The sequence below is a fragment of the Sesamum indicum genome, linkage group LG4 (assembly GCF_026168435.1).
Source record: "Sesamum indicum cultivar Baizhima isolate 11 linkage group LG4, ASM2616843v1, whole genome shotgun sequence".
Lineage (NCBI taxonomy): Eukaryota > Viridiplantae > Streptophyta > Magnoliopsida > Lamiales > Pedaliaceae > Sesamum > Sesamum indicum.
In genome coordinates this window covers 898,842-921,501 of record NC_142660.1, presented here as the reverse complement: position 1 = coordinate 921,501, position 22,660 = coordinate 898,842, and the positions used below count along the sequence as shown (strand labels likewise).

At 33.1% G+C, this 22,660-nt stretch overlaps 2 protein-coding genes across 2 annotated transcripts; one reads left to right on the top strand and one right to left on the bottom strand.

Moving 5' to 3' along the window:
• Positions 1-1,179: 1,179 nt before the first annotated feature.
• LOC105159740 (uncharacterized) lies at positions 1,180-6,220 on the bottom strand. Its single transcript, XM_011076919.3, has 6 exons — positions 6,061-6,220; positions 4,184-4,441; positions 2,755-2,858; positions 2,515-2,586; positions 1,776-1,943; positions 1,180-1,676 (listed from the first exon to the last, which is right to left on the bottom strand). Exons 2-6 carry the CDS (start codon positions 4,422-4,424, stop codon positions 1,365-1,367), a joined length of 897 nt encoding a protein of 298 aa, XP_011075221.1. The 5' UTR covers positions 4,425-4,441; positions 6,061-6,220; the 3' UTR covers positions 1,180-1,364.
• Positions 6,221-14,164: 7,944 nt separating this feature from the next.
• On the top strand, positions 14,165-18,187 carry LOC105159739 (zinc finger CCCH domain-containing protein 30). The gene is made up of 2 exons (XM_011076918.3): positions 14,165-14,493; positions 15,354-18,187. The coding sequence occupies exon 2, from the start codon at positions 15,459-15,461 to the stop codon at positions 17,484-17,486; it is 2,028 nt and encodes a 675-aa protein (XP_011075220.2). The 5' UTR covers positions 14,165-14,493; positions 15,354-15,458; the 3' UTR covers positions 17,487-18,187.
• The last annotated feature ends 4,473 nt before the right edge of the window (positions 18,188-22,660 follow it).

Sequence of the window (22,660 nt, the reverse complement as noted above, 5' to 3'; positions counted from 1 at the left end):
ATCAGACCAATTAATTATAAGATAAGTATAATATACTCGTTTTGGAATTGGTGTATAGTTAAAAAAAAATGATGAATAAAGCTTATCATGCGATTGATTTAGTTTGATTAAATTTGATTTTAAGTAAGATTTTTTTTTTTTTGCTTTGGAAGAAAACGAACATAAAATTCGCCTTTCTTGAACATAGGAGATTTTCTCTACTGACTCTTGAAACAGAGAGATCGATCACCAAAATTTATAAATTACATCTTAAAATTGACTTCATGCATTCTTTTTCAGGTGGATTTTAAGCTCATTTCAATCAAAAGCCTTAACAAGAATTTAAACGTGACTTGTAAATTTCGAACTCTCATATTTGCTATAGGAGACTAGATCCTATCCCCACATGGTGCGCCTAGCAGCTGTGAGAGTGCAACCAAACGATTCTGCATCCAACTTGAGGCTTTTATCTCAATTCGGAGCCCACTACCACTGAGCCAACAGCGACAGCCGCGGTGGTGGCCGCCGACTGTGGCCCCAAAGCAAGCAATCACTCACAGTTTTCCAGCCTGGTTGTCGGTCAATTGGCTTCTAGAAACTACCTACTTTTCCACTGACAAGGGACTGATCAATTTTGTGTGTGGGATAAATGATTAATAGAAGCCGACTAGATAAAATGTTGGATAAGTTAAATTAATAATTTTTTTAGTATTTATGGTAAAATGTGGAATAATCGAAGCGAGCCTGATTTTACGATCACATCCTCGAATCCAAAAAGATATTAGATCTTATCCAAGTCCTCGTGGGTTATAGTCTGCCGTCATTTTTCATATGTCAAAGATACATAGAACTACAATGCCCAAACTACAGGAAACAAAGTTCAATTATCTCCAAACTTGGCTCAGTTTCAGTTCAACGGTTAAATCTTATCTAGACGAAGTTGTGATGGAACACTCCTCAAATGAAGGAAATGCACGCGCATTCGAACATGACGATATGTCCAAGATCAATATTGTCCATTCATACTAGGATAAAGGACAAATCAAGAATGCATTCGAGATGTGGGCTCCAAGAATGCATGGCGCATAGTGTGGGTGTGTTGCTATGTTTCTTTTTCATTTTTCAGTTGCCCATGATTTCATGTCCCCTTTCACATAGAACAACACATTCACACACAAACAGTGTTGCAACACCAAGGCGTTATAACAAACCATCATTCTGTAGTTAAATCTCACATAAGATCATCTCAAGACTTATTTTGACAATAACTCACTATATAATGTACACAGACAGCGTGGATCCATCGTCTTAGATAATCTAATGAAACATCATCATACCATGCATGTCGACAAATTACCTCTAAACTCCGTCACTTAAAAAAGTCATCACCCCAAGAAGAAATCTTTAGGACAGGTCCATTGCAAGAATTCTGCATCCTTCATTTCTTCAAGTGAAAATTTCTTGAATTCATTCATACTTGTGGATGGCTTGACTACTCTGGAAGAGGCCGAGGATGCATATCCTGAATCTCGTGAACAATGGAGGGTATTTGATAGAGAAGAGTCCCCAGTGCTTTTGGCTTCCCCATGAGTAGCATTACCGGCTGTGCTATCAGACTTCTTCGTGTTGATAAAACGTCCCCCGCATCCTCTGGCTCGTCTCAGGGCGTGCAAATGCCGAGATTCATGGAGATAAGGCTGAAAAGAAGAAAGATGCATAAGTAAATTAGGACTTTAGTGGTTTAATTAACATCAGCAAGTGATGTGTTATGTAATCTAAGAATTCATAAACTGAACCTTTCTGACTCTTGTCACTTTATTTTCCAACTCAGCCTTTGCCCGCAGCTGTCTCCGCCTCAGAATTCCATGGTATTGTTTGGCATTCACATAAACAGGCTCCTCCAACGTCAATGCTAAGGATGAAGCTGTTCTACAATGAGGAGCTCCATGTAAGTCTGGACATATCTGAAAGAGATTAACATAATCATATATGAGACTCATCAAAGAGAAAATTGTTACAAAAATTCAAAACTCTTTAAACGGTAACATCAGATGTCTGATGCTGAATTCTGACTTGTTTAGCTTATTTAAATTTGTCTTGATAAATTATATCTCCGAAGCACCATTTATGGAAACTAAGAAGGCAATTCTACCATTACATAATTACTCTACAGCAGTTAAGACTGCAGAAAAGGTGCTATATGGATATATAACAGTATGGCTCTTCAACTCATGCACACTTGGCAACCTCAGAAAAAAATATGAGCTGTAACCTTAAAGCACTTAAACAATCACAACAATATTGGAAATATTGCTGATTGTTTCAAAGTTCATAAAAAGTACTAGATAAATCATAAGGAAAAAGACACGAATATTCGTTGACGGAAATAGCAATCTGGCTAAAGCCCATTTACCGCCATGCACTGTATTAGAAACATGACCATGATAAGTAAAAATTTCACCAAACTTGTTCACAGATCTGCATTTCAGTAAAATCTTAGAAGTAAATGTCAAAAGGAGGAAGTAAATTGTATACCAACTGTGGACGAGCATTAGCCAGTTTGCTGTCCCTCGGACATGGATCGGGATAAGAGTAAGAGCTGCATGTCTGAAACAAAATGGACCTATTAGTTAGACAAGATATTTAGAGTAAACTATTCATACATAGTCCTCCAGAAACTAGTCAACAAGTCAAAAGCTTCTTATCTCTGAAATTACTAACTAGCATTGTCACATGGAAATATAATGATCTCAAAATCAAAAGCAGTATTCTCACATTGGAGCCACCACTTTGATCTTGTAGAGTTTCCTGCATTAAATGTTCATCCATAGCATGAGGCACTATGGATGATGCAAGACTTCCATGCTCCTGCCTGCACACTGAGTATAAGAATCTTCTCAGGTTCCGCATAGAAAACATGACTTTATACACAAAAATGCATGTACAACAAAATCATAGTAAAAAAGGTTCTTAGCTAATTTTTACAAAGGTCTTATATTCTTTGGGATTGAGAGACATGCAAAGAACGATTCTTATTTCTCTTTCTTTGAATTTAGGTGAATATCACAATATATGCGACCAGGAATAAAGGGACAACAGGTGACAAAAGCATCTGAACCCATTATGAGAGAAATGTTTATGTCTTGGTATGCAATATTATTTACAGATCATTGAATCAAATGTTACAACTTCACACAATACTTCCATTTATATTTCACCTAAGACAGGTAAGTTGATAGTCAAGCAAGTAAGAGGCAAACGCTTTTTCGCCGCATTTTTCCTTCACCTACTGTCTGTTTGGAGCCAGATTTCAGTGAGTCTTGTTTGAAATCAAATGAAGGGAAACAGTTTCCTTAATGTTTCTCGTATGGATACAAGCTCCAGAAATTTGAATTAAGAGTATAAATTGTTTCAAGAAATGACGCCATCTTTGTGTCCAAAATATGAAGTACCAAGGGTGGCATTATAAAATGAACACTAAAACATCCCTTAAAGCTACTAACTTATATAAGAATTGTATGTCTTTATTGTCTTTTGCTATGGTCCATGGAAAAGGTCAATAAGTTTCCACACACAAATTTTCGACATGCCAAATATGTGAAGAATCTTAAAATCTTACCTAACAGTCCGATGCATGGTTAGAAAAACTTAGATTTTCATGGACTGACTATAGTTTAAACTAAAATAGTTGGTGATTGAACCACTTTCCAACAATGCATCACCTAAACCATAACTGATATATGCATGTTACTTAATACATTGCTTGTGTAACTTTTTACAAAGTAAAACGATTGACTTTCCAAAATTGACAAATTTTATGAACTATATCACATAAAAATAGGTATATGTGATCAATTATCAGTTGAATAAGAGACATGAAATCCTCTCGAATTTGGCTTCAACTCTCTATTGCATATCTTTGAGGTAATCGAACTGTAAAATCTAAAAAACTTACAGCCTTTCTTAAAGTCCGTGCCTCAAACTAAATTTCAAAGTCTCTCCACATTTTACACACAGAAACTCTGCAAGAATTTCAGTTCATAGTGTCTTTGTGAGCATATCATAAACAACGAGATACTGCAACAACAACGTAAGGAAATTTGAAATACGGAAACATGGGAACAATTATAGTCTCATTGGATGAGTGACAACCAGAGAAATGAGAAAAGAGAAATCTGAAAACCATTAGAGATGCTTTTGAAACCTGCATCTGGCATTCCAGAAACTCGTCCGCTGTTTACTTGTGATTCGCGGGCTAGGTTTCCCCAACAAGCATTTAACTGACTAACAGAATTCAGACCCAATGTGCTTCTTGACAGCACATTCACTGACATGAAATTGTCTCGAATGCCATTATGCCTATCTTGTGAACCGGTGCCTAAGCATAAGTTATAGCCTTTTGCATCAAACTCACGTTGCCCTCTTTTACCGTACTGCTGTTGCATAATGTGTACCTATTGGTCTTGTCAAAAGAAACCAAAAATAGAGCAGGATAACTAATCTTCAGCATTGTGAACATAGAGTACCACACGCTACTTCAAGAATAGGAAGTAAGGTGATATAAATGACTCTGCAGCTGTAAATTTCAACCAATGTAGATACACAAAGAAAATTGTGTGATATAACAAATGCCAGTGGCTAAGATGATCTTATCTTTAGAAAGTTCTAAAAAAAAAATTGCACTTGATTTCTTAATAACAAAGCGTATTCTGAGAAAATCTTATATGTAGAGAACCAGATACAGATTCAAAGTAAGAGTTCTTATTCACACAGTCTATTAGTTCTGAGTCTTTCGACTCGTAAAAGACTCCTTCGTTGTGTTTGTATAAGAGAGCTCATAAATGTCTTTGCTTGAATATCTCAAAGTTTTGGTTTGAAACCATTCCCTATAAGTCAAGCTTTTGGTGGCAATCCTCCAGCTTCTATAAATTGGACAGCTTTGTCCATTTGCTTTCCATCCAAAATTCATCTAAGCATTCTACTCTCTTTCCTTGCATCCTCAAGATTTTGTTCAAAACAATTCATAAATATCTTTAGTCATTCTTTCTCAAGATTCACGGTGCTACTATTATGGAAAGTAAACTCTTGGTATCTTGCAAGACTATTGCCAAGAAGAGCCAGCACCTGATAATATTGTCTTAAAGATAAAAAGATATAACTCTTGCCTTGGCCTCATCAATACACAACCTATACCATATTTTCCTTTTTACAGAAAAAAACATTCTAAATTGATCTACACCTTGTAGTGACAAATTTCAAATTTCAAGTAACTTGGTTTGTTTCAACCCTATAATAATAATCAAGATCCATAGCATACCCATATAGTACGAATAATTATCTTGTAGACACTCTAAACTCAATGAACTGAGGTAAAATTTTTGGTACACATATTATACATATCACATGCAAGACATTATTAGAATAATTAATACTCCATATTAACAAAGGTTTATAGTATTCATTTAAAACCTAATTAGTTAATATCAAATTGTTCATTTGTGTGATTTAATATCATGCAAATTAAAAAATAACAATAATTATTTCCAAGTTGTGTCACAATTAATAAACTTATGATTAGACATAAAATGCATAATTTAAATAAATACAAATACCATAAAATATTACAAGTAGATCTTTTTTTTTTTTTTTCTCTTTTTGATAATTAAGTAGATCAACTAACGCATAGCTTCCTTAATTTTCGGAGACATTGAAAACCAACATATTAATAACCTGAGATAACATATTCACCATCTTTCATTTCATCAATTTAAGCAAATTAACCTATAAACTCAACATTTCATAATTTCCACGAGAAATTAATTATAACCATTTCTGTCTCAAAAAAAAACAATCAAACAGCAAAAAGAAGAAAGCCCAAAATCAGGAAACGAAGAAAATAAACAGAAACAGCCAAGAATTATATAGCCCGAACTAAAAAGATGCATCAAAGTAGAGTAATCCATAGCAAAACTCTCAAACTGACCAAACTCAGTCATAAATATCATAAAAAATCAACTGATTATCGCACATAATGAGAAACCCAAGATGAAGATCAAAACCAAAATGTAAAAGCAAACTTACTGTAGAAATTAATCAACAAGAAGAACTCTTCATGCAATGGGCAATGGGGGTTCTTTCAATACTCTCTCTCTCTCTCTCTCTTTTGGTGAGTAAACAGCTGAATATATGCTTACATGCATATACATTTTCCCTGGTTGGGGGGGGGGGGGGGTTGCGTGTCCCTTTGATGATAAGTAATAATATTGAAATGCTGAGGTATCCATGAAAAGACAATATAGGTTGATGATGGTGACGGTGATGCCCCTGATTTTGATGTGTTAGGAACAACATAAGAATGGGTGCTGGTGTTGGGTTAGACTGAAGCAGCCTCATCTCTTGCCATAAATGACTTCCCTGTCCCCTTTTTCTCTTCCTAAAATTGGCAACTCTCTCTCTCTCTCTCTCTCTCCCACATCAAAATGTTAGGTATATATATATATTCACCTTTTCACATTATTGTTTTTTTATTTTAGGTTGCATCAGACTTGACAGGTCTGAATTTGAGGGAACTATTCAAAAAAAACAAAAATAAAATAGAAAAATTAAAACACTTAAAATTTATCATACTCAATAAAATATAATTTAAAATAAAATTAAAGAATTTAATTTTTTTAAAATTCAGAACTATTCAAATAAATTTAAAGAATTTATTATTAAAATTTTAGAATTCATAATTTTTCAATCTAAATACAGTTTCTGCAATAGTTATAAGAATTTCAAATGAATGTGGTACACTTTGATATTATTGATTAATTTTTTTTTCTTTTTTCACTTAGTAGGAATAATAATTAGATGTGAATTTATTTGATTTATAATTATAAAAATTGAAGAATAAAATATTAAAAAGTATTTATTTTTCTTGTGGAAAATGTGTTTTCATGTTATTTTCTACCAAACAAAGATTATTGAAATTAAGAGGGGCAAAATAGTAAAAAGGAGTAGGGGGGGGGGGGTTACCACCAATAATTAAACGCCATTGATTGAAGTCCCACAACAAGATGGCTACGTGTCCCCGCGAATGAGGAAAGAGGTGGACCCCACACACACCAGCCAGCAACGTGTTGGGTGACTCAACGGTTAGATGACGGCGCTACGCCGTTAAACTGCGGGCACTGATCGGGGGCCGATGCGTTACGTGGCGTTTTGGGCGGAAATCTCCTCGTCGCGACACCCCCACGGTCTTCCTGACGGCGACCCTCAACTTTCCACGCGTCCGTCGGCGTTGCTGCCGTACCCGCCAATTATTTGGGTCATTTTCTTTGAAAATTATTTTTTTTTTCTTTTGATTCCTACACTTCCACTCCAAATTCATTGTTTCCAACTTCTTTTTTTTTTTTTTAATATAAGAATTTAAATATAATTTAGAATGAAAATATAATAGACCAATGAGAATATTTATTGACACCGGACAATATTACACTTTTAGTCCTATAAGATAGGAGATTTAATATATTTAGTCCTCTATTTTATGAGATTTAGATATCTAATTTAGAAAAATTCAATAAATTTAGTCATCATCGATCCAAAAGGAGAAAATTCGACATATTTAATTATCTGCTTTACGAGATTTATAGGATTGAATGCGTTATATTTTTTCAATTTTGTGACCATTTTAAAAATTTCTATAAAGTATAGGACTAAATGTATCGAGCTTTTTTTAATTCTGGGATCATTTTAAAAATTCCTATAAAGCATATGACTAAATATATTGAGTTTTTTTTAATTTTGCGATCATTTTGAAAATCTTATAAGCTAGAGAACTAAAAGTATTGAACCCCTATTTTATGAGACTAAAAGATATAATTTCGCTGATCTAAATCACGAACTTCACGTTGAGACAATATTTTTGTTATTTATTCTGAATTTTTTTAGATGACGATCTCAAATGAAATTATTCAAATTTTTTAATAAAAAAATTTATTGAAATAATTATAAGTTCGACATTATTATTTTTATTCTTTGGTTGGCAATTTGGGGGGAAATCTTATTTTTGGTCCCATATTTTAGGGCCTATTCAATTTTGATTTTATTCATTACAAAAATCTCAGTTTTAGGACATTATTTTTTTATTTGTCTCAATTTTGGTCCCATCGTCAATTATTTGACGGAAAACGTTAAAGTGGTCACGTGCTTCTCACGTGGCATATCAACTGATGCGTATTTGGGTAAATTTACACTAGGCAGGACAGAAAAAACTGGAAATTAGAAATTATGGTTCCATCATCTTATGTCTTATCTTCTAACTGAAATCCAGCTTCAATCTCTGGAAAGATAGCGTCAAGTGATTCAACTTCTACAATCAGAACTCTCATGTGTTATTATGGTAAGAAAACATGTCTAAAAACCTCATGAACAAACTTACCCGGGAAGAAGATTGATTCCAAAGTCATGATGATATTGCAAGTGGGTGTGGATTTTTTGTATGGAAAGATCCACCAATGTGCACAATGGCAAACAAAATTATACCTAGACTCCTTCATAAGCTGAACAAAATGGATGAAGAATTCTCCAAAACGAGGAAGAATGTGAATTTGTAGCATAAAATGGAAGAAGAGGTGGCTGAAATAGAGAAGAAAGTGAATTTCTTCCATAAATGTTCTGAAAAAATCTTCATATTCTTGACCAAGCCATGTAGAATTGCAGTTTTTGACATAAAAATTCACCCCACATTTATGAACGGAATGTGGGGAGAGTTCGGATGGGTTTTTGGCAAAGAAATTTCGCAGAGAAAAAGGAGGATTTGGGGAGAAATTAGGGTTCAGATGTATAATTTTTTTCCAAATACATATCAATGATATACAATGTGAGAAGCACGTGACCACTTTAACTTTTTCAGTCAAAAGATAATGATCTGAAATTGAGATTTTTATGATGAATTGGATGAAAATTGAATAGCACCTAATATATGAGATAAAAAATGATATTTTTCCGCAATTTGATATTAATTTATGCAAGTATAAACAAGCTTATTTCTAAATTTAAATGCATATATATATATGTGTGTATATATATGTTCTTGACAGCTCTTATAATGATGGAAAGTTGTTGATTTTATTCTAAGCTTCTCAATTACATCACATTTGAAGTACATAGTAAGCAAGGGTAAACGGACGGAAATGAAACCAAAACTCTACTTATTCCACCCATAAAAAAATATACAGTGATCTGTGATAGAGTTTTAACAAAGACTTTGAAAAAATATAAAATATAAAGAGATTATCATACATTTACTCATGTCAGCTGCACATGATTCGATGATTTTGAATCATCAAAGTCGATCACTCAACATCTCGAAAATTGAGATCATGATGCGTGGACCCGTACAAGTACGAACATTTAGTTTTATACATACTCTAGAGGGCAAAGATACGCTATTTATTGAGATAGTATTAATCATTTTTCTCTTCAATCTCACACTAAACTAACTTAAGCATCAAAAGATCTTAGTTCGAGACCTCCCAACAATTCTTACATGTACTCATTTTCTCAAATATCGAAAACCTATCTAGATTTTACTACTGTAGAGGTGATCACAAACCCCCTAATCCAGATCACACTCCCAATATATGCAGCTCACACCAAGAGCAAGAAATACTCTTACACAAGCAAAATGACCTCTAAATTGGCAGCAAAATTCCAACGACCACCAAAAGAAACCCCAATCTCCAAGTTCTTAAAAGAAAATAGAATAACTTGGTATTCTCTTCAACCACAAAACACTGAACATTATTTCTTAAACACATGTAAGAAAAAAACCTCTAGTTCAGCAGGAGCAAAAAAATCGAGACACGATTGTCTGAACAAGCAAGTTCTTGCTAGTCTTGTCTTCTTGGGGGCAGGTGGGCAACATCTCATTCTTGGTATCTTGAATCTCTTACCTTTTGGCGTCGAACAAACATTACTTTCCGAGGTTTCTTTGTTCTTCAACTCCTCATTGTAAGAGGGCTCATCATCAATCCCTACTACCTCTAATTTCCTTTTTGATCCAAGAATTTGCTTCATCTTCACTACTATACGTACTTGTATTTGAACATGGAACAAATTATTATGTATGATGTGTCTGATCATCTTGCTCAATTTTATCCAAATAAATAGTTGAAAAAAGTGCACATTTATTACTTAATAATTGTAAGCACTTAGACCAGCTGAAAATGCACCAAACATATGAAGTTAAGGTTAGACATTAGAGTATTGGACAGTTGGGAAATCTTATGTCATTTGTTAACTAATGTACAACAACAACACAACATTACATGCAACAACTGCTACCACTATGCTACTCTTTTCTCTAAATGCTTACTAATTAAAACAATATATCTACTTCTTTTTCGACGAATAATAATTTATAGTAAACTCTCTCGATAAAGCAATCTACAGTAGGTGGAGCAGAAGAATTTTCCATGGTCAGAGTCGAGATGTCAGAAAAGGGATTTTCACATTTACTTTTAGGTAACAAGACTACTGATTCAGCGTGGAAATACTAGGTTGATCATTGACAAATTATTACATGGTTAATTTAGGTAATTCGAGAATCACCAGATGTGTGGTATTTCTCTATTTCTTAATATTTTTAAATAATTATATCAGTATCAATTAGGGTTTGGATTTGGATTGAAGCCCTACGTAGTCCGACTAGCCCGTAAAATAATTGTGGAGGCCCAATATAGAGAAAGGGCTCTTCTTTTGGGTTTGGGAAAAGGCCCAAATTTAGTGAATCCATATTCTAAATGGGCTAGTAGATGAATAGGCCCAATAAATTTCTCTATATATGTTCTTATTTGGGTCCTAATTCAAGTCATTAAAAATTATGATCTCTGAAACCAAATTGAAAATTTAATATGAACTAAAACCAAATTAAAAAAAATCGACTATAATTGGTAGTAGTGATTAGAAGAAGAAAGTGTAACTATCCCTATAAATTATACATCAACACAATTTAGCCATCATTAAATTGAGAGTCGTCATTTATTATCAATTGAGTCAACAGATATTAGTCATAATAAAACGTGCCAATAAATTCTTGTATTTTCTTTTTTTAATTAAAATTATTCATTAAATTTCGGCACAAGTCCAAGTTTGGTATACATAAAAAAATAAAAAATAAAAAAACCATTTTATCCTACTATCATAGACATCTAACCAAATATTTATTGCTTCTTCATTTTTTTTTTTCCAAATTTTGAATCTAATTATAATTGACTATTGCCATTTTATGTAGCTACATGTACAAATTCCATGTTGCTCTCCAGCTATATTTTGGATTCTAGCCGCACTTAAAAGTCGAGTACTCTACCGTTGAGTTAACAACCCGGAGAAAAAAAGTAAAAAATAGATAAGAGTTAAATTGGGTAGTGATTGAAAAAAAAAATTACTTTCGAAATAAACTTTATTGATTAAAGATTATTTTATCCCCATTTGTTAAAAAGATAATATTTTTGCTTATATTTTCATTTGTTCTTTTGTCAATAATAATTAATTTTTTTCTTAAAAAGTAATAAATTTTATTTCAATTAGTATATTTTATATTTATTTTTTTTGAAATATTAATAGAAAAAGTGAATGTTTAATTTAATAGTGCTCCCGCCAATTAAGTAAATATAATTATTGATTCATATACAATAATTAAACTTGCACAAATAAAAAAAAAATGTTATTAATGAATCATAGCCAGTTAATTTATATTTTCTAATGATAAAAGAATAATATAATTAGATAATACAACAAATAAAATATTTAATATGTGAAAGTATAAATTAGATTATTGTTAAATTATTCGAATTATTTAAAAGTTTCAATATCAAAATTTAATATGAAATTTAAAAATAGATTAAAAATGATAAACTTGGATTAAGATTATTGTAATGACGGTAAAATAATAAAAAATAAAGTTGAATTTATTTACAAAAAAACTAAAACAGTTAGAAGCACTCCTTAAGATGCTTCTAACTTTTGTCCTAAAACCATTTTTTCAATAGTTTTAGAAGTAGAAGCTAATATCCCAAATACTTTAAAAATACTTTTTTTAAACTAGAAATTGAAAAGTACTTTTTTGAAGCTCGTACAAATACTCCCATTAATTTATTCGAGATTATTCTTCATATACATAAAAAAATAAAATGAATTATCATTAAAGACAAATAATTTAATGACTATTTGACAATAATTTTAAAATAATGGTGAGGTTTAGAAGGTTGATTTGAGATACGAGTTTTTGTAATATTTATAATTTTTTTAGTAATAATCTCTGTTATCTTATTTTATACAGTAGAATCTTTATAAATTAATAATTTTTTAAAATTATAATTTTTCTCGATTCCGACTTAAGCCCAAGTTCTGAATTAATAATTTTGATAATTAATAAGATAATATTTTTTTTTTCGAAAAAACCCTTATATAAATCTATAGTTCCTTCAATATTATAAATTAATAATTTTATAGAATTACAAATATAACTATTGTTGTCTTAAAATTAAAATCTAGTCGTATTTCATCTCTAATTTTTTTTATTGCATCCAAAAGCTCCGATGATCGTTCTCATACTGCAACAAAGAGATGTAAAGAGTTGTTGCCGTTATGAGTGCATAATTGGTAGCAAAAGCACTGTAGAGGATTTTCACCCTAATATATGTTTTATTCATGAAAAAATTTATAAGTTCGTTGAATCAGAAAAAAATATCTTTAAATTGATAATTTATTAATTTATCAATTACTTTTCAAATTAATAAAATTATATGGTCCGATATTATTAATTTATAGAGATTTTACTATATAATTAAACTTAATTCAACTGATCATGGAAATTAGTAATTAAATATCTTATACAGACAAGACCCATAAAAATTTAATAAAATAATTCTAATTTTTTCTCCTAAGAAATTAAAAATAATATTTGGAATATTACATCATTATTTAATTTTCGTAATAATATTTATTTAAATTTTTGGGGATGACAATAATCGTAAAAAAGTATTTTTGCAATAATCTAATTGGCTCAACCGTATTTTCTCTTTTCCCTTTCGATTTGACTCTGGACGTTTAACCAGAATACACTTCTTCCTCAAGTCCGCCACGCTCATTCGCGGAACTCAAACCCACATTTCAATACACTTTAATCTCCCACTCCTCCACCTGCCTACCGACTCCACCGGTTGCCTTTGCCGTCCCTTCCTGTTATTTTTTATATAGCCTTTTCGCCTTCTCGGCCGGTTGCCTTTAAGATCACCATTCTACATCTGTGAGGGGTATTTTAATCTACACCACTGCCCCATCCCTGCTTCATACGTGTCATTACAGCACTAGTTTTCTGACGCAGGGAGATGGACGTCATTTTCCAGCAATTGTAGGCCTTTTTTTGTCAATTCTTGAAGTTATAGGTTTATTGGTGGGCCAATGAATAATATGTCATCAAGTTTCTTAATCATATATTTTTATTTTACCATATTTTTCAAAAAGGTTTGTTAAATTTCTTATTATTTTTTTATAATTAAAATTTTGAATCTAAACTGTATTATTTAAAGTTCATCCACACTATTATAAAGAAAAGTTGTGTTATCGATACAAAGTGACGATTTTGACACTGCTGCACTAATTTTTTGTGATTCCACAAATACCCTTCAATCATAAGATAATAAATTTATTCAACTTTCTAAATTTTATATTAAATTAACTACTCAATTAATATACTTTAAAGCGTGAAATATTACTTCGTGTATGCATGTAGAGACGATTTGCCATATGATTAATAAAAATAAAAAATAATATTTGAATAATGATAAGATATATATAACAAATTATAAAATCAATAATTTCATGTAATTGGTGGAGATTGGGACAAAGTAATTTAGTCAAAAGCAATTATTCAACTTACATAGTTTCTTGTAAAGGAAAATTAGCCCAGTAATTTGATTGGTGCAGTCCCATGACAGTGAGTACACAAGGATGCAGGTGATTATCACTTCAAATCACAAACATTTACTCCACTAAAAGAAAAAAGAAGTAGGAAAAAAGGATGGTGACTACAAAAAATATTATTAAATTATTTCCAATTTCTGACAATATTAATTACTTTTTATGTGACACAAAAAAATAATAATATTTTAGAAAAATATATTTCTGGATTTATTACATAGAGAGAGAGAGAGAGAGAAGAGAGAGAGAGAGAGTAAACAAAAAACATAGCATAGGAAATGGCGAAGAAAAAAGAGGGAAGAAGAAGAAGAAGCTGCTCTCCGCTTCTTGTTGTCTCACAACTTTCTCATTCTCTCTCACTCACTTTCTCTCTCTAGATCTGTAAATACACCTGCCCGTATGAAATTGAACGCCTCCCTCCACCTACGTATTCGATTAACTGCAAGTGAGTGTTTGTGTGTGTATATATATATTCATAATCAAGAATGAAGCTATTGCTGCTGGTGCTGGAGGGCTAACTATTTTTTTTCATCTTGATATAAGCTGGTGAGAAAGACTGCGTTTTTCTACTTGGGTTTTGCTTGTGTATGTCAGAACCCTCTGTGCCTGTGTGTGTGTCTATATCTATACATGAATATCTGTATCTATGTATGTTGTATGTACTGTTGCGTATATATGTACAATGCTTTCTAGAGTTTCTTGATTGTTTCTTTGCTTGTTTACATGTGTAAGAATATGATTGAAGTATAAGATATTTGAGTTTGAGATTGTGGGCATGCATGGTACAAGGCTAACAGGGTATTGTCTTTTTTGCTATTTATTCATTTTTCATTTTCTGTTTTGGGTTTGGGGAAGATTTGGGTATTTGCTTTTCTTTTTCTAGTTTTAGTGTATGGATAATTACTGTTGATCGCATAGCTATATATTTGGAGTTCTTTCTTGATTTCCTATCCTATGGTGAGATTGAGTTTTGAAAGAGAGTTGTTCTGGTTATTCATTTACCTGTTATTATCTTTTCCCTGTCCTGATTGTCAAACTATAAATACTTGAGTTTCCAAATTGACAGTAAGATCACTGCTAAATTTACCATTTTAGTTCCTATACTTGTAACAATGTTTTTGTCATTGCTAGATTTTAAGGTTATTTGTTGTCCAAGTTTGGCCCTATCTAAAATTAATCTTTCAGTCACTCAGTAGACTTCATTTTTCTTTCTAATTCTGAAAAGAATGATCTTTCTTTTACATGTATTTATGGTTTGGGCACTCATAATCAGTTTTGTTGCATCGACCAGTGGATTTTACTTATGATGACAACTTTTTTTGTCATTTTTCATTATGTCTTTGAAGTTTTCTCCCCCCTTTCTGATTCTAATATTGGACTTGCTTGTTTTGTTTTGTTTCATCCAGTTAGATTCCAGAATGGAAGCATTTCCAAGTTTGATTTGTTAGAGCCTGGAAATAATCCGTGTATATGATTTCCCGATTCATTTGACTGGTAGAAGAACTGCAATCATGAATGTTAGTCTTTTGAATGTTGAAACTGAAGATGCTTTTTGGGGCTTGCTTGAATTTGCTGCCAATAATGATCTAGAAGGCTTTAAAAAGTATGTCGATCATGAACCGTCCAGTGTTGACGAGGTTGGGCTATGGTATGGACGACAAAAAGGGTCAAATAAAATGATTGTACAGCAAATGACTCCTTTGATGGTTGCTGCCACTTATGGTAGCACTGATGTTCTGAAACTGATTGTCTCTTTACCTGAAGTTGACGTGAACCGGAACTGTGGTATCGACAAGAGTACCGCTCTTCACTGTGCTGCATCCGGTGGATCAGTAAATGCTATTGACATCGTGCAACTACTCTTGGCAGCAGGCGCGGACCCAAATCTAGTTGATGCCAATGGCCGTCGCCCTCTTGATGTGCTTTTTGTGTCACCAAAGTTGCAGGGCATGAAATATTCCCTTCAGGTGCTGCTCGCAACAGACACTTCATTTGAGGAGGAGCACAATCTGAGAATATCAATAGCCCCTTCAAATTCAAATTCTCCACCACTTTCGCCATCTCATTTGAATGGATTGCCATGTTCTCCGGAGTTGGTGCCTTCTCCAAAGGGTGGAAAGTCCAATGATGTTCCAGCATCATCTGTACCAGAAAAGAAAGAATACCCTATTGACCCATCTTTACCAGACATCAAGAACAGCATCTACTCTACGGATGAATTTAGGATGTTTTCATTTAAGGTCCGACCCTGCTCTCGTGCCTACTCACATGATTGGACTGAGTGCCCCTTTGTACACCCGGGTGAAAATGCTCGAAGAAGGGATCCAAGGAAGTACCACTATAGCTGTGTACCGTGTCCAGATTTTCGTAAGGGGGCATGCCGAAGAGGGGACATGTGTGAATATGCTCATGGGGTTTTTGAGTGCTGGCTCCATCCTGCTCAATATAGGACTCGGCTGTGCAAAGATGGTACGAGTTGCAATAGAAGAGTTTGCTTCTTTGCCCACACAACAGAGGAACTGCGGCCCTTGTATGTCTCTACTGGTTCTGCTGTTCCATCTCCGCGTTCAAGCAACTCTGCTGCTAATGCCATGGATTTTGCGGCAGCAATGAGTCTTTTACCCGGTTCACCTTCTTCAGTCCCTCTGATGTCTCCATCTCCGTTCACTCCACCAATGTCTCCATCTACAAATGGCATTTCAAACACAGGCTGGCCATCTCAACCGAATGTTCCAGCATTGCATTTACCTGGAAGCAACTTCCAGTCCAGTCGGTTGCGTTCGTCTCTGAATGCTAGAGATATCCCCCACGAAGACTTGAGTTTATTTGCAGATATTGATGTCCAGCAGCAGCAGATCTTAGCTGAGCTATCCCTTATGTCTCAACCAAGCATTAATACCAATTTGTTGAATCGTTCCGTTCGTTCAAAAACACTTACTCCTTCAAATCTAGACGATATTTTTTCTGCAGAGAGCTCTTCTCCTAGATATTCTGAACAAGCATTGGCTTCAGCTGTTTTCTCGCCTACACACAAATCAGCAATACTTAATCAATTCCAGCAGCAGCAACAGACCATGCTATCTCCAATTAAAACGTCATTTTCACCGAGAAACGGTGATCACCCCATAATGCAGGCTCCTTATGGGGTTCCAACTTCTGGGAGAATGTCACCTCGCACAGTGGAGCCTATCTCGCCAATGAGTGCCCGGATCTCAATGCTAGCTCGACAAGAGAAGCAGCACCATCAATTTCGGAGCCTCAGCTCCCGTGACCTTGGCTCTAATGCTGCAGCTGCTGTTGCCTCATTGGAAGAGAATTGGTCAAAATGGGGATCACCTAATGGGCCAGCGGAATGGGCTGTTGGTGCTGATGACTTTGGTAAGCTCAAGAGATCATCGTCGTTTGAACTTCTCAACAATGGGGAGGAGCCTGATTTATCTTGGGTTCAGTCACTTGTCAAAGAATCTGCACAGGATGCAAAGGATAACTCAGCTCCCCATGTTGCTGGCGCTGTGAACACCGGCCCATCATCTGGTTAAGGTGCAAATATGAATGTTCAGATTGAACAAGTTGTCCAATCTGTTTTAGCTGCATTCCTCGAACAAATGCAGCTCGATCAGCTGATGGCTCAGTAAATCGGACTACTTCTAGTTCCAGTAAACAAGAGATTTTGGTAAAGTTACCAGCTTTAAATTTTGGGGTTTTTTTGTTCGAATGCTATAGAAAAGAAGGCTGCCTGGCGCCAGAAAAGGATGAGTTTCAAAAGATATGAAGAAAACACTAGTTTTTTGCTATTCTCCTTCATTCTTTAAACTAGATATTGCAGAGAATATTGGCTAGTCACTGGGATGATTGAAAAATAGGCCCAGTTTAGGAAACTACTCTCAATTACTGAAATACATATTGCTCTAGTCTCTAGGTCTTTATCTCTAGTTATTTCCCTTATCCAGTGAGTATAAATTTTCAAAACAAGGTAGTAACTTCTGTCCCTATACGAAAATTCATGCCATCAGGGTTGTAGTGGTATACCATTGGTGTATCTGTAATTTGAGCGGGGAAAATAGGTGGAGGAAGAAGGTCCTCTTTGTTGTAACGTGGAATAACATTCCGTTCCAGGATAAGGGAAAGAAAGACTAGAGAACATATTTGATCACTGATGTAACATGAAGATAAGTGCGATTCGCTTTCGCTATCCCTTTTTTTATTATAATCTTGGTGGGATTTCCTTCTTTTTGCTAAATTCTTGATTTTGCCTACTCGTTGTGTTGCTTTCTTGTTTGCCCTTTACGTTTCCTGTTGTTTCTAGTGCTGTTTTTGTGTGTGTTGGTTTTGGTAAGTGGATTGTCAACAAGGCATGGGAACCTCAGCAGTGGAATTCCATGTCCAAAAAGTTGGAGCTGAGAGTCCATGCATGATGTGGATGTGGATGTGGATGTAGATGGAAAGAAGCCTTTGCCTTTTGTATTCTCTTTTGGCTTTGGGAGATCAGATACCATGGCCAAAATCTACAGTACCTGAGGAATTATGAAAGCTTTCTTTGCAAGTGATGATGATGATGGAATTTGTATGGCATGAATGTTGATGATCATTTGATGCTGCCTACTTTATTTCACATGTGTATCTCAGTGGGAATAATTATACAAAATCTCATATTCTTTTGTCCTATATTAAAGTATTTAATTTCGAGTTTTAGATGAGAATTGAAAAAATTAGATAATTATCTAACTTTTTTATCATCTCCCTTTGAAATACTGGTCTGGAGTCAGTGGTATTAAACAATCTATACTATTATAAATAAAAGAGGTATTATAGACGCAAAGCAACGGTTTTGCTACCGGTCACCAATTTTTTGTGATCCAAAAAAGTATAATTTAACTGATAAGATAACTAATTTATTCAATTTTTTAAATTTTATATTATTTTTCTCATAAGTTAGTTTTTATTTGTTTATTTATCTAATTTTTAATATAAGGTGTTGGTTTATATATTTTTGATTATTTGTTTTAAATGAGAAGGTATTTTTCAAAAAAAAAAAAATTGATTTAGTAGTAACTAAAATATCATTTTGGGACGTCTTAAAAGATTTTCTTTTTGTCATTTCCGGGGAGGGTGACTTTGATTTTATATATTTTGTATTTTATTATTTTAATATTTCTATTGGTAGTGGTGTTTTTTTTTTTTTTGGTAGTGGTGGGTTGTGAGTGGGGATTATGAACAAGGTATTGGAACCTCAACTTCAGCATAATCTAATTGGAATCCCTAATCTTGGATTAGGGTTCAAAGAGGATGAGGACATACATGGGTTTTGGATTGGAATAAAGAATAATTAAAACAAAAAGGTACACATATATTCCCTAAACTTAGATCTATTTATATAAATATTTTTTAAAGAGATGTCGATATAATTTATTTCAGTGGATCACATTTGTGTAAGTGGTTTTTTTTCCGAGATGGGGTAATGTAAAATACAATTATAATTTTAAAAAGTGTATTTCTAATTTTGTAAAAGATGTAAATATTTGTGTAATTAGATCTCGAACCTCATAATTCATCCACATAGTTTCTCAATTTTTTTTTAAAAAAGGCCTATTATTTCTTTGAAAATTTACGAAGATCAGATGTCAATCGATAATTTTTAAGATTCTAGTGGGAGTTTATTATTTTCAGTGTCTCTCTATATAGGTATAACTATTATTAATTAAATCCAAAAAAAAAATTTTAAGTACAAAAATTAAGGTCAAATTGCATATTACCACCTGTTTTTAAAATCCAGTTAAAAGTTTCTCTGTATTTTAAAAATAGGCAAAATTATTCCTCTGTTTTCTTAACTATAGCGAACTTCCTCTCACCCGTTAGTTGAAGTTAACGGCGCTAAATGTTGTTAAAAGACCGTTATACCTTATTTATTTATATTATTTCTTATTTTCATGATCTTTGAATTTTTTTTTTTTGATTGCATGATAGGCATAGGCTTTAATCAATACATCTCAACAGTTAAATCTAAATTATTAAGGGTCAAAACTTAATCAATTTTGATATGTTTAATTATATGATATAAAATATAAATTATTATTTATAAAAATAAAAAATAACAAAATTAACCCCACCCCCCTCAACCCATCTGCCCTCCCCACCCCAACCCCCTTGTGCCGTCCAATGCCGTCCAAAACTATCATGCCCACTCTCACCACCTGCGAATGCACTCCACCTTCCGTTAATTTCTAACGAAAAATAGGTCTTGTTTTGGGTTTTAGAAATCTGAGGTAATTTTTCATTTATTTTTAAAATCGAGGAGTGTTTTTAATTATTTGTACAAAACATGGGAATAAAATGCAACTTGGCCAAAAATTAAATAATAAAACCTAGAGATTGAATGTATAAAAGGACAAGAGATGGGCATATGATGGCTTGTCTTTTCAGTGCTTAATTAGGTACCTTTTTCTCTTTGTCCAATCAATAACAATGCATGAGAAAAGGACTTCAACATTACAACCTTTTCATTTTCAAATTTTATTATAATTTCCCTTTCCAAAACATACAAGTAAGATAAAATAAAATAATTATTCACTGATGCTTTCATTGTTTAATGTTGTTAATATGATGTTGATCTTTTCTTTTTTTTTTTTAAGCTTTTGTTTTTCTTTTTGTTCTTTTTCTTGAAAAATTTTAACCTAAAATTATGATTATTATAATTTTAATAAATCCCACATAGGTATTTGGATTAATATCATTATTATTTATATTAGATTTTTTTTCTCCAAATTTTATATAGGGTTTTATTAAATTAAATAAATAGATAATTTGGTGTTTGTATATAACCTTGTATGTTTTTGATTTTAAAGCTCGACATTAGTATCTAATTTTAAATGAATTCTTGTTTATGTTCCTATATATTGGTTCTTGACTCTACAATTAATTCAAACATTATATTAGAGTTTAAAATATTGCTTAATTATTGAGTATCTATTGAGTCCAAGACACTAATTAAAGCTAAGTCAACCTAAATTAATTAAGAAGAATAAAATTAATACATATTGAGTGATGATGACATAAATTGAATATATATCTTATGCCTAAGTTTATTTTATTTTTCTTATTTAATAGTGATGCGTGTGGAAGCAGCACAGATCCAACAAGTTTGGATCTTTGTTTTCAGTTTGGGCCAAGAGATAAAAAAATTTGAGAAACGGAACCTGCAAAACAATACGTTAGCACTCCAATGCTCAAGTTAGTATTGAATTTAAGAGAAAATAAATAGAAGAAATAAATTACAATTAGGAATTATGATATGGTGATTAGTTGCAGGAGAGAAATTGTGTTAATAATGCAATTAGAGTGCAAGAGAAGAGTGTGATAGCAATATTCCAGTGTCTGAAAGGTGTCCCTCGCCTGGGGCCAAACTTGTATTTATAGGAGGTGTCCCCTTTAGGCAGGATTTTGCATGATTTCTTTAATCTCGAGATGAGTGGATAGAAGTTGTTAAGATAAGCCATTATCCGATCTTATCTTCTGCTAATTTAGTTGAGAGAAGTATGTTTTCGAGTTGAGGGAGATTCTTCGTTGTTAAGGACTCCTGAGGAGTCCTTCTGTTCTAGGAGTCTAGGGTTGTGAAGGGACCTTTCTTGACACGCGTCTCCCATGTTGGTTAAATGTCATGCGTGACAATATAGGTGGACGCCATGTGTTTAAGACTGGGTGCAAGCCTCAATTGATCATCATTATTGGGCCATGAATTTAGGCTAGATCCGTGAGTAGCTTGGGCCCTTCTCCTCGTATGGATTGTGGGCCTGATGGGGGAGGTTTGGAACCTCTCTTTCTCCCCCTAATGCCATAAATCCTATTGGGCTGTTAGAGAATTCTTTTTTTATTGGGCCATACACATCAAGTAGATTATAAAAAACTAATATTAAACATTATCATCTAGACATGACATATTATATATATATATATTATTTAATTTATTTTAATAAATATCATATAAATTAAAAAAGAGAGTTGTTGATAGGGTAGGGTCTAATAAGAAAAGTATCTAAATAACAAAATTACTCCCCATAGGATTAGGACAAAAAATTCACACTTTTGTTTTATGAGGATCCGATCTGACTGCACTCAATGATCGAGAATCACCACTGCTGATCATTTCAAATTCAGAGGATGGTGATTTTAACACTTAGATTTGTATTTGTACGGATATTTAACTTTATAAATAGTCCAAAGCCATTTGGAGTAAAAGAATATTTTTAACTTTTTCTTCGATCTCCATATAAACTAACTTAAGTATCAGAGGGTTTAATTGGGAATCTCCCGAGAAACCTAACATTTACTTGTGTTCTCATATGCTAACACTTATTCGAATTGGACTGCCCTCGAGGTCGTACCGATCTCGAACTCATATTAGTAGTTATATTTTTGTACATTCAATTTCGACATTATATTAATTGCAAACAAACTTTAGGTTTTAACATTAGTTACATGTAACAATCAAATAATTAGACTACTAAAATTTACCTAACATCAGCAAACAGAGTACAATAAAATCAAAAGGACACATAATTTAGCCTACACATAAAGTATTTGGAAGTTAGGAATCAAACAAAGTTGAATCACACTTTAGGTTAAGATATTGACCATAACAATGATATATTGGTCCTAAGTTTAGCCTTCATCTGCCACCATCATATTTCAATTTCATACATATATGTGGTTTAAAGAA

Excerpts from the sequence above, each read along its gene's own strand:
- LOC105159740 (XM_011076919.3), bottom strand. The coding sequence starts at position 4,424 with ATGCAACAGCAGTACGGTAAAAGAGGGCAACGTGAGTTTGATGCAAAA. Across the intron at positions 2,587-2,754 it reads ATCAAAGTGGTGGCTCCAAT|ACATGCAGCTCTTACTCTTA; the intron begins GTGAGAATACTG and ends ATTTTGTTTCAG. Across the intron at positions 1,944-2,514 it reads CTAATGCTCGTCCACAGTTG|ATATGTCCAGACTTACATGG; the intron begins GTATACAATTTA and ends AATCTCTTTCAG.
- LOC105159739 (XM_011076918.3), top strand. The coding sequence starts at position 15,459 with ATGAATGTTAGTCTTTTGAATGTTGAAACTGAAGATGCTTTTTGGGGC.